Source organism: Hemitrygon akajei, chromosome 2 (genome assembly GCF_048418815.1).
Source record: "Hemitrygon akajei chromosome 2, sHemAka1.3, whole genome shotgun sequence".
NCBI lineage: Eukaryota > Metazoa > Chordata > Chondrichthyes > Myliobatiformes > Dasyatidae > Hemitrygon > Hemitrygon akajei.
Window position 1 is genome coordinate 133,974,410 of NC_133125.1, and position 12,300 is coordinate 133,986,709.

General features: G+C 39.6%; 1 protein-coding gene across 2 annotated transcripts in view; it reads left to right on the forward strand.

Moving 5' to 3' along the window:
• Window positions 1-12,300, forward strand: part of LOC140715792 (kelch-like protein 1) — a 401,409-nt gene that overhangs the window by 170,061 nt on the left and 219,048 nt on the right. Inside the window, exon 2 of one of the 2 annotated variants that reach the window (XM_073028187.1) lies at window positions 98-280. The exons of the other annotated variant lie outside the window; for it this stretch is intronic. Coding sequence (XP_072884288.1) covers window positions 98-280 — 183 coding nt within the window. The remainder of the gene's footprint in view (window positions 1-97; window positions 281-12,300) is intronic. 2 annotated transcript variants of the gene reach the window in all.

Here is a 12,300-nt window from a genome sequence, read left to right on the forward strand (position 1 = left end):
TTCTTTAAGCCTGTGATCAGCTAGAAGTGTGATTAAGGCTATAAAAGCTGGGATACTACATCACCAATGTACAGTATATCCCTTTTGTGGTCCACAGGTTGTCAGTATCTAGCCATCCACTGATGCCACACTGCGATATGGAAGCTGGCAGCTCTGAGGAGCTCTTCCAGTCCGTGAATCACGCAGAGCAGACATTTCATAAGATGGAGCTCTACCTCAAGCAACACCAGCTGTGTGATGTCATCCTGATCGCTGGAAATCGGAAAATTCCTGCTCATAGGTAAGGCGTCCTGCCACCTTGCCATCCTCTGGGTGGATCTGCCTGTTGTAAGAGAAAGACTCCTGGGTTGAGTTGACTTCCTTTTGGAATAAAACTAGGTCCCCTGAGACTCCCATTTGACATGGGTATAGTAAACTCTGATATTCCATATTAGGATTTGGATTAACAAATCTAAATGGTTCAACAGTTAGAGGATCTGATGTCTTCCATACTCCCGTCCATTCTCCAGGACCCTGGTTCTTGTCACTCAGTCATCCATCAGACATCTAATTTTCAAGTTTTCTTTAAGTTTATTGGGCCTTGTTTCCGGTGCACCCTCTCACTCACTGGGACCCCGGTTTTTGTACTCCTTTAAAACTCACTTCTTGCTTCTTAATCCTGCTCCCTTTGAGCTTACTGGGACCCTGTTTCCAGCACTCCCTTTAAGCTCAGCAGGTTCATTGAAAAAGTAGTGAATGCAGTGTATTAAATGTACTGTGGAATATTAATAAGATCAACATCTGATACTCTGTGAAATCTGCTCCAGTATTCCCTAGCATGCCGGGTCAGTGGAGCTTTACGTGGTAAAACTGAGAGAAGACAGTGCAGAGAAAACTACTTTTGTCACTAGGGCTATACAGGGATTGGTGACTGCACCTCTGGGTGATGCAGTCTGTTGCTGCTGCAGCTGAGTAAATAAGAGGATAAAACTTATTCCCAAATGGCCTTTGTCAAACTCAAGCATCCATCTGACTGCAAAAGAGCTGAGGATGAGGGAAATCTCCTGGGCGTACTCAGCTGGTCATGCTGCATCTATGAGGGATTAAAAATTTACCTGAAAGCTGTCTATCTCTAATTTTGATTTTACTCATTTAACAGTAGTGGAGAATATAATAATTAATCAAAATCCATATAGTATTTAGTTCTGAATAGAGCATACAATACACACTTACTATATAAAGACAATGGAGGGAAACATAGACAGATAATAGAATTGCAGTTGATTTGTAGGCCTTCAGCTCTAACAGCAGTAGACAGCTTATTTTACCCTTGAACTCAGAAGTCAGATTGTTAGCTTTTTGTATTGTGTTGCAGGTAGATGAGCTGTTCCCTCAACACTACAGTGACCTCAGGTTCAATCCTGACTTCCAGTGCTGTCTGTGTAGAGCAGTGGTTCCCAAAGTTTTGTTTTGAGTTTCTGACTCTTTGGATCCCAGACCACATCCACAGAACCTTCTCTCACTTTCTGACCATTACATAAAAACATATAAACAATTTTGACTTACAGTGCACAGTGAAAGAAAATAGGAACTGCAAATTCAAATCAGTGACAAATCATTGCAAAAATTACTCAGATTTATTTAAAGCTGCAAAACAATTATTTCATATTTAATTACAGTAAAAACAATTTTTATCAACAGTTTTAGAGTATACATTAGTGATCCAACCTTTCACTACTTTGTTACATTTTCACCTTTCAATGACATGGATGGGCTTGGTGCAGTGATATCAACTTCTCAACATCAGGCTGAATGTCTCTCAGAAGGAGTCTAAGATCCCCATGTTCAGTAATTTGCTGTCTGTTTCACTGCCTTGAAAGAATTTAGGTGACTACACTGAAACCATAATCCACTAAATATGATACTGGAAAGGCAATAACCTTTTTTCCACAGTGCTGGATAGCATTCAGAGAATTTTTCTGCAACCATAAGTCTTAATATGATTTTTTTTTTAACTTTGGTTTCAGCTCCAAGTAATTTTGTAGCGAGATCAATTCTTCCTCCATACTTCCTGATAATTCCCCAATACAAGTGTTCAGGAATTAATTTATTACTCAATCTGGAATTTGGATTGAAAGAAGATCCTCAAATCTCTCTGACATGTCTTTGCACAGCTCACCCAGCTGGACACAGTATACTTGAAGATCATCATCTGGTATTCTTTCTTTCTCTTCCAACACAGAGAGGCTCTAAAATTGGAAAAGGTTGTTATGCCCAATGTTGCACTTAAATAGGTTTAACTTAGACAAAAAGGTGGAGATGCCTGATTTGACTTTGATAAGATTCACATAATTTCCTTGCAATTGAAGATTGATTTCATTCAACTTCATGCCTAATATTCTTGAGTTGAATACTGAATGAAGCATTTGGGTCTTCAAAGAATTTTATCACAGTTTCAAAATGTGCATATAAAGATCATAGGCAGTTTCCTTTTGAGAGCCATCTGATTTCTATGTGCAACAGCAAGCATTCAGAATGTTCATCATTCTCAATATAAAGCACTCAAAATAGTCAAGAACTGAGAACATGGGACAATATTATTTATCGCTGACACCCTTACACCTCCTTTGGTAGAGATGTGTTTCACCCCACCACCCTAAATGACTGGATCAATAGCATAAGATTGTACGGAGGCCAGAGTAAAGTTTATTTCCAGTGGTGGTATATATATATATAGAATGTGCTTAATAGGCCAAAGATGAAAGCCTGTTCTATAGCATATACTGTATATCATTACACCACAGAAAGAGGTCATTTGGCCTATTGGGTTGATGACAGCTTGTAGAACACACTCCAGTCTCATTACCCCACTTATATCTGCTGGATCTGGAGATAATATTGTTTGTTCTACACAGGTCAAGATGAGGTGTGAATCTTCTTGTTACAGTCATTTTGGTAGATGTTCACAACAGAAGGCACGGTAAACAGCAGCAAAGAACAGCAAGAAGTGAAACATCAGAGAAAAGAGCAATGGGTTCTTCATGTTCTCTCTTTATTCTGAAAACCATTTGAAGCCAGATAGATAAGGACAGCCTGTAATACTGCAAGGACAGAAATACAGAACCAATTATATACGGTGCAACTTTCTGAAAATTTCCAGAACAGTTACAGACAAATAGGTGATTGTACAGACATAAAAGCAAGCCCAAAGAAAGTTAAATTATAAGAAAAATTACAATTTAGACCCTAATTCCACACGCCCTGTGACTTATTCCAGCTCATCAACACCACACTAATACCCCTGCACCCACCTGTACTAAAGACAATTTACAGAAGGTAACTAACCTACCAATAAGCTGTTGAGGGGAAGATGGTGCACCAGGGAGAAGCGTGGGCTGGAACATGTGATCTACACACAGTTAGCAACCAAGGTAAGGATCAATCACAGAACCGTGCAGCAATAGGCAGCAACTATGTCACTTGCATTACACCAACATAAACCCGAAGGGCCAAATGGCTTCATTCTGTGGTGTGAGGAAATATAGTATATGCCATAGTACAGCATTTGTATATTTAGCACATTCATAAAAATATATGTTGGTCTAGCCACAGGACAAGCTGATGCTCTTAATCCAGACAGTGCAAAGACATACAAATATGATAATTTACAAAATAAATAAACGGTGCAGTTAAAAGTGAATAATTAGGTAGTGCTCATGGGCTATTGAGAAATCTGATGGTGGAGGGGAAGAAGCTGTTCCTAAATCATTGGAGTGTGGGTCTTCAGGTTCCTGTACCTCATCCTTGATGGTAGTAATGATGGAGGTAGTGCCTGCACTTTGGCTGAGTGTCAGGCAGTTTGAATTCACCATTCTGGGAGGTAGCATGTTATGATACATTGTGAGTCAAGAGTGACCGGTGTGATATGAGGGTTGCATATGAAATGCAAACAGGAATGGTCCATGCTACCCCTTATGACTACTCTGCCTTTTCAATAAGATCAAGAGCAACATACTTATACACTAATCCCCTATTTCACTCTATCTCTACTTTTAGTAATTGCCATTAACAGTCTTATGTGCTTTTGATGTTGTTCATTGCATTATCACGAGGTCCCTGTTTATATATTGTGATTTTTGCGCACTTTTTGACTTATAGACAAAATTAACTGTTGGAGGTCTGCAGAAACTGTAGAAGCTTATAAGGCTTCACTTCACAGAGTGATGTTTCTCTGGCACCTTCATTAATAATTTATATATTCTACTAAATATTAATTTTTATTGCAATGCACAATCTGTAATTAAAATGATCTTTATGAATAAAAGAAATGCAAGTGTATTATAATTCAGCAATAGCAAACACTGTTCAAACATATATTGCATATTGAGATCACCACTGTTATTTATAAAGTATGAAGTCATAGACTACTACAACACAGAAGCAGGCCCTTTTGTCCATCTGGTCTGTGCCAAACTATTAATCTGCCTAGTCACATCCACCACTTGTACTTGTAGATCATTCCACACTCTCACCACCCTTTGAGTGAAGAAGTTCCCCCTCACGTTCCCATTGAACATTTCACCTTTCACCCCTAACCCATCACCTCTAGATACAGTCTCACCCAACCTCAGTGGAAAAAGCCTGCTTCCATTTACCCTGTCTGTACCCCTCTTAATTGTGTATATCTCTATGAAATCTCCCCTCAGTATTCAATGTTCTAGGGAGTAAAGTCCTAACCTATTCAACCTTTCCCTATAACCCAGGTCCTCAAGTCCCATCAACATTCTTGTAAATTTTCTCTGCCACTCTTTCAAACTTTTTTACATCTTTCTTATAAGTAGCTGACCAAAACTACACACAATACTCCAAATTAGGCCTCACCAATGTCTTTTACAATTTCAACATAACATCCAATCTCCTGTACTCAATATCTGAAGGCCGATGTGCCAAAAGCTTACTTTTGCAACCCTATCTACCCGTGATGCCTCTTTCAAGCAATTATGGATCACATCCCATAACCCCTTGTTCTACTGCACTCCTCAGTGTCCTACTGCTCACTGTATAAGACTTACCCTGGTTGGCCCTCTCAAAGTGCAACACTCACACCAGTGTGCATTAAATTTCATCTGCTATTTCTCAGTCCACTTTTCAGCTGGCCCAGATCCTTCTTCAAGATTTGATAGTTTTCCTACACCCTCAGTCTCGGTGTCTTCTGCAAATTTGTCAATTCAATTTGCCACGTTATCATCCAGATGGCAAACAACAACAGGTCCAGCACCAATCCCTGTGGCATACTACCAGTCATAGGCCTGCAGTCAGAAAGGCAACCATCTACAAGCACTCACTAGCTTCTTCCATTAAGTCAATGTCTAATCCATTTTACTACCTCATCTTGAATACCAAGTAACTGAACCTTCTTGACCAACCTTCCATTCAGGACCTTGTCAATGTCAATCCACTGCCTGCCTTCCTGGTAATTTCCTCAAAAAACTCTGCAAGATTGGTTAGACACGACTTAACATGCAGAACGCCATATTAATTATTCCTAATCGGTCCCTGCCTATCCCAATACTCACATATACGGCCCCTTAGAATACCTTCCATTAAATTTCCCACTACTGATGCCAAGCTCAATGGCCTATAGTTCCCTGGCTTATTCTTAGAGCCTTTCTTTAACAATGGAACAACATTAGTTACCCTTTAATCCTCCGGCACTTCCCCTGTGGCTAAAGATGTTTTAAATATCTCTGCTAGAGCCCTCATAGTTCTGTACTATCCTCCCACAGGGTCCAAAGGAAGACCATGTCAGGCTCTGGGGTTGATCCACACTAATTTTCCTCAAGACAGCAAACACCTCCTCTTCTGTAATCTGTACATGGTCCATGACCTTCATGCTGTATTTCCTCACATCTGTAGATTCTGCATCCATCTGTTGAGTAAGTACAGATGCAACAATACCCACTTAAGGTCTGTTCCTTGTCTTTTGGCTCCATACATACAGTAGATGACCACTCTGATCTTCTACAGGACCAATTTTGTCCCTTGCAGTCCTTTTGCTCTTAATATTTATCTATAGAAATCCTTAGGATTTTCCTTCACCTTGTCGGCTAGACCAACCTCATGCTTTCTTTTTGCCCTCTTGATTTCATTCATAAATGTTCTCTTGCATTTCTTATAATTGTCAAGTACCTATCTGTTTCTGCCTGCCTACTTCTACCATGGGCCTCAAACTAGAGCCTCAAAATTTATTGGAAACCAAGGTTCCAAAAATCCTTTTATTCCGACTGGAACATACAAACACTGTACACTCAAAATTTCAATTTTGAAGGCCTCCCAATTATCAAGTGCACCTTTACCAAAAACAGCCTGCCAGATGCTTTATGATCCTATCAAAATTGGCCTTTCTCCAAATTAGATTTTCATCCTGAGGACTAGACCTATCCCTTTCAATAACTACTGTACCTTGAAACAAATGGCATTTTGATTACTTGATGCAAAGTTTTCCCCTACACAAACTTTTGTCACCTGCCCTGTCTCATTCCTAAATAGTAAATCTAGTACCACATTCCCCTTAGTTGGACTTCTATGTATAAGACCATAAGATATAGGAGAGAATTAGACCATTCTCAGTGCATTAACTAAGTACTAACAGAAATTTAAAAAAAATTACTTACGGCCTGTAACTTTGCTGTCCAAGCCTGTTGAGTCACAGCCAGACCACTCTAACACTGCCCCACTCACACAATGGCCATTCTGCTTCCAGCTCCTTTCATTTTGATGTCTCAGACAAAGGCTCTCTCACAATGAGACTTGCAGTTTTCAAATGGCTCCCAACTTGCAAGATGTTACTCTCTCACTCCCTGCTTCAACACTGTCTAACAAATCTAATAACATCTAACAAATATGTGTAGATTATCATAAATTTCGAAGAGCACCTTCAACATGCAGTGGATTCTGGTTAATTGGGACATATTGGGATAATTGGGATATATTTTGGCCCCATTAGCATTTGCTCCTATTAAATGAGGTTCTATGAAAATAGTTTAAAAAGTATTAATAAGTACCATTTAACTGAGTAACAAATTATGTATTTAATACAGAATAAGTCAGAACAATGTGGCAGTGCTATAAAACTGTATATTGGTTCCTCATAGTTATTGACAGAGGAATTGATTTGGAGTACATTGCTGTGTTCTTTTGATTGACTGTAAATAAGCAAAATCAGCACAGACACTAATGGACTGCCTTTATACAATGCTTTCAACAATTGCATCTGCCAAATCTTCATTTTCATTGTAACATTCAGGGTGATTGTTGATGTCTTCAAGTTCTTTGTTGCCCTTAAATTGTTGAAGTAGAAAAATTGTTTCGTTTTCACATCCGGTTTTTTTTGCATCCCCTAGTCTGAATGTTTGAAACTGTTGTGAGCAACACAATTCTGAATTGTCTTGCTGCTTATTTCTCAACAATTATCAGTGACAGAAATCACTGCATTTGAACACAAGCACATGCAATTGAGGCTATTTAAAAATTGTCCACTGTAAGCATGGAGTAGTGTTCAATAGCCACAAAAGTGCATGTGACTGATGTTAGTTAGAAAGTGTTTGGTAACAGTTTAGATTTGTTTCTACAGTCTCCATCAGTTTTTGTTCTTTAAGGGTTGTCACTCTTCAGTAGCTGCCCCAATTAACTGGAACCCACTCTATATAGTACAATGCTTAGAGCAGTTTGTTTCAGTGCATTGGTTAAAAAGAAACTATATCTGTAAGTATTGCTTGGTTATATAATTATTTCCAATTATACAAACCTCTTCAACAATAGTAATTTGTTGTATGGGCGTACTTAGTAATATCTCCAGGGATTGAATTTTAAATTGAATATTACAGCAATTCTTAGGCTGCCTGTGCTTCAGATTACTTTCTCATCCAGTTTCAACAGCAAATATGTTATCTATTTTGATTTTGATGTTCTTATGGTTCCTGTCTACCTTGCCATTGCTGTTATCCATGCTATCCTATACTGTCTGGCCACTTTATTAGATACACCTGTACACCTGCTCATTTATTAAAAATATCTAATCATGGCAGCATTTCAATGCATAAAATCAAGCAAACATGGTCAAAAGTTTCAGTTGTTGGTCAGACCAAACATCAGAATGGGGAAGAAATGTGATCTATGTGACTTTGACCGTGGAAGCATTGCTGGTGCCAGTGCAAGTGGTTTGAATATCTTAGAAACTACTGATCTCTTCAGATTTTCATGCTCAACAGTCACTAGAGTTTACAGATTATGGTGTGAAAAACAAAAAAAAAAATCCATTGAGCAGCAGTTCTGTTGGGGAAAACACCTTGTTAATGAGAGAGGGCAAAGGAGACAGACCTGATTGGTCAAGCTGACAGAAATGTGATGGTAACACAAATAACCACATGTTACAACAGTGGTGTAAAGAAGAGTATCTGTGAATGCCCAATGCTTTGAATCTAGAGAGGCTACAGCACCAGAAGACCACAAGCATACACTCAGCCACCTAATAAAGTGGCCACTGAGTGTCCATCAAATCTCTACCAGTTTATAGAGTAAATTTTCTCAGAAGTATCAATGTCTGATTTGTCCCATAATCCTGTCCTTTTGTCAGCAATCAATCAAAACCACTAACTTTCCAACTAAAAGTGGGAATTGCTTTTCTTTGAGCATTTTATTTATAGACTTACCTGGAAGGATTTCACACAGGTTTAATATCCTTTGGGATTGAAACTTCATCTGAATTTCTGGTCATATACATTTATTCACAGTAAACTTGTCAATGTTGTTTGAACTCCAGACTGTAGTGAACAGTTTCTGTGCCTGCATTAAACAATCACTGCATACCATGTTTCAGATCATTTAAGTTTTGAACTTACTGAATAGAAATTCATCAATATCCATGGCCACAGCCTCCAGATTCTTTTGAACAAGCCATCCCAAGGGCAAGATCTTCACATATACAATACACTTGTGCAGAGAGGGCAAAAAGTTGCTAGGAATATTTATATTTTAAATTGTACATAGGATTTGAGTAAAGCTGCCAGAATTTATTGCCTTGAGAAATCAAATGTCCTCCCACCCCTGTCATTCTGTCTTCTTCCTCTTTCCATGAGGCAGATGATACAAAGACTTGAGGGCATGTACCACCAGACTCATGGACAGCATCTATCCCACTCTTATCGGACTCTTGAACCGATCTCTTATACAGTAATGATGAACTCTTAATCTCTCACTTAACCTTGTGGTGGCCCTTACTCTTTATTGGTTTACCTGTGTTGCACATTCCTTGTGACTCTAACACCATACTCAGCATTCTGTTTTACTCTGAGTGATTTCATTGTATTGATATGTGGCATGATGTGTCTGAATGTCATAAAGCTTTTCACTGTAACTCAGTACAAATGGCAGTAATAAAACAATTCCAATCCAATCTCAAACCATCTTTGGAAATGTGGTAATACTGACTGTAGAGCTGCTGCAGTCGATCTGGTGCAGGTCGTCCCACTTAGCCACTGAGTGAGGACTTCTAGAATATGATCGTAGAATGACGAAGGACTGACAATAAATAACCAAGTTAATATGATGTGTGACTTGAATGGGGATCGGGTCTTATTACTGTATGATTGGCATATGTCGTGTAATTACTGTGAGTTACAATAAAAATATTTGAGAAAATAGTATAAAAGGGGAATATTGAGGAAATGCTTATGAGTTCATGCACTATTCAAACATTTAATGATGGAGGGGGAGAAACTGATTGTAATCTGCATCATTAGGAAGAGTGTGGGTTCAATGTGGGTCATCGGGCTCCTGTACCTCCTCCCTGATGGTAGTAATGAGAAGAGGGCATATCCTGAATGATTGATGTTGTCTTTTGAGGCACAAGCATTAGAAGATATTCATGATAATGGGGAGCCTTTTGACTGTGATGGAGCTGGCCGTGTCCTCAACCCCCGTAGCCTCTTATGATACTGTGCGTTGGAGGCTTGATGCCAGCTGGTGATACAACCAATTAGATTGCTCTTCACTGTATATCTCTAGAAATTTGCTAGAGTTTTTGATGATACACCAAATCTCTTCAAACTGCCAATGAAGTATAGCCGCTGGCATACGTTCCTCATCATTGCATCAATGTGTTAGGCCTGGGATAGATCCACTGAGATGATGATACTGAGGAAGTTGAAGCTCTCGTCCTTTCCACCACCGACCTTTCAATGATGGCTGGTGTGAGTTCTCCTGACTTCCCCTTCCTGAAGTCCACAATCAATCCCTTAGTCTTGCCGATGTTGAGTGTGAGGTTGTTGTTGCAGCAGCATTCAATGAGTTGAAGCTGGAGATCTCATGCTGCCTTTTGTTCAGTCATTATGTGTCATGTCATATCACATGGCCTATCATGGTCTTTACATGACCAAAACTGTTCTTGGCCAATTTTTCTACTGAAGTGATTTGCCATTTCCTTCTTCTGGGTAGTGCCTTTACAAGGTGGATGACCCCAGCTGCTATCAAAACACTTCAGAGATTGCCTGCCTGGCATCAGTGATTGCATAACCAGGATTTGTAATATGCACCAGCTGCTCATATGACCATCCACCACCTATTCCCATGGGTTCATGTGACCCTGATCCAGTGGAGGGGCGGGGGGGGAAGTCACTAAGCAGGTGTTAAGGCTGATTTATACTTGTGCTTACGGGCTATGCTGCAGCCTACACTGTAGCCCTAATTTTCACTTCTGTGTTGCTCTACGCCATAGCGAGTATGCATTGGTATGCGCCAAAACGCTAGTTGGCGGTGGGGTTTCTATGCCATTGTGTTGAGTTTCTTCGTGACAGACATGGACAAGGAAATGCATTTCAAACATTTTCGCATGTCAGCAGGTAGATTTGATGATTTGGTTCACCTTTTTCGTATCGGTGTACACACAGCCTACAAACATGGCAGAGAAGAAACAACCGGAAATGCGATGCTACCAAGTGGACCAATCACAGTTGTTGTGGTCTGCGTCGCCACGACGTGTGAGCAACTTTTCTGGAGAGGTGCATGTCACCCTACGACATAGGGTACAGCATAGTTACGGCATAGGGTTCATGATATATGTGGCGTAGGTGCGACGCACAAGTATAAATCAGCCTTTACACCTTGCTCAATGGTGACCTGCAGGCCAGCAGAGGGAAGGAGTGTCTTTGATAGTGTCATATCTCCACCCCAGAACCCAATACAGCCTTTATCCTTCTCAAATGACTGACTCACATCAGAGTGATTACACTGTTTTGACACTCAAAGTCAACATCACTCTAAACTTATGAACTTCCCCACCCATTCCCTCCTCCTTCCCCAATCTTCCTTTCACTTATAATGTTGATATTTGTTCTACACTAAGCCTATACTGCCCATTATTATTAAGCAACACAGCAACATGAGAAGTCAGCACATAATGACAGTGCTTCTCCTTATAGATGCTGCCTGGCCTGCTGTGTTCCACCAGCATTTTGTGTGTGTTGTTTGAATTTCCAGCATCTGCAGATTTTCTCGTGTTTACAATTTCATTCAACTGGTTTTGGGTGGTTGGTCAAAAAAGCAGCAGATAATTTGCTGAAGGGTTTAAGCAGCATCTGGCTGGAAAGGACTCATCAAGGTTTCATGTGGAAACCCTGCATCAGGTCTTTCTGTTTTATCCTAAAACATCAATAATAGCTTTCAAATCAAGCTGGATTTCTAGTCATATAACAAATACATGTATGCATAGGTATATTGGAAAACATACTTGCATCAGCATTACAAGCATCACATATCTTATAAACAGCATTCACAAGAAAAAAGAAGAAAAACATAAATTATGCACAGTTTTTACAAGAAAGAAAACAATTAGAGCAAAATAAAACATCCATTTTAGTGTAAAGCAATTCGTGTAGTGATTATGGTTGTGGTTGTTCCTCACCCCCAGATGCAGCTCAGCTGGTTGAATTCCTGCAGCAGATGGTTCATTGCTCTAAATTTCAGCATTTGCAGATTCAATCAGTGAAGCTTGTTTTGATTTCCTTCAGTGCATCTTGTAAACCATGGTGCCTGTAGTTGAAGGGAGTGAATGTTTATGATCTCCTTTCACTGGAAGTAGACACAGTAACTCATAATAGCTATAGTTATAGAACTAGTGGTCCCACTCCACAATTCTTTACTGTAATGAAAGGTATAATGATTGATGACAGCTGAGAGGGAATGATAGATGTAAGATAAGGTGCAAATTATTTAATGGCCAGTTTCTACCAGAGGATTGACTTTAAATCATCTTTGACTTTTATT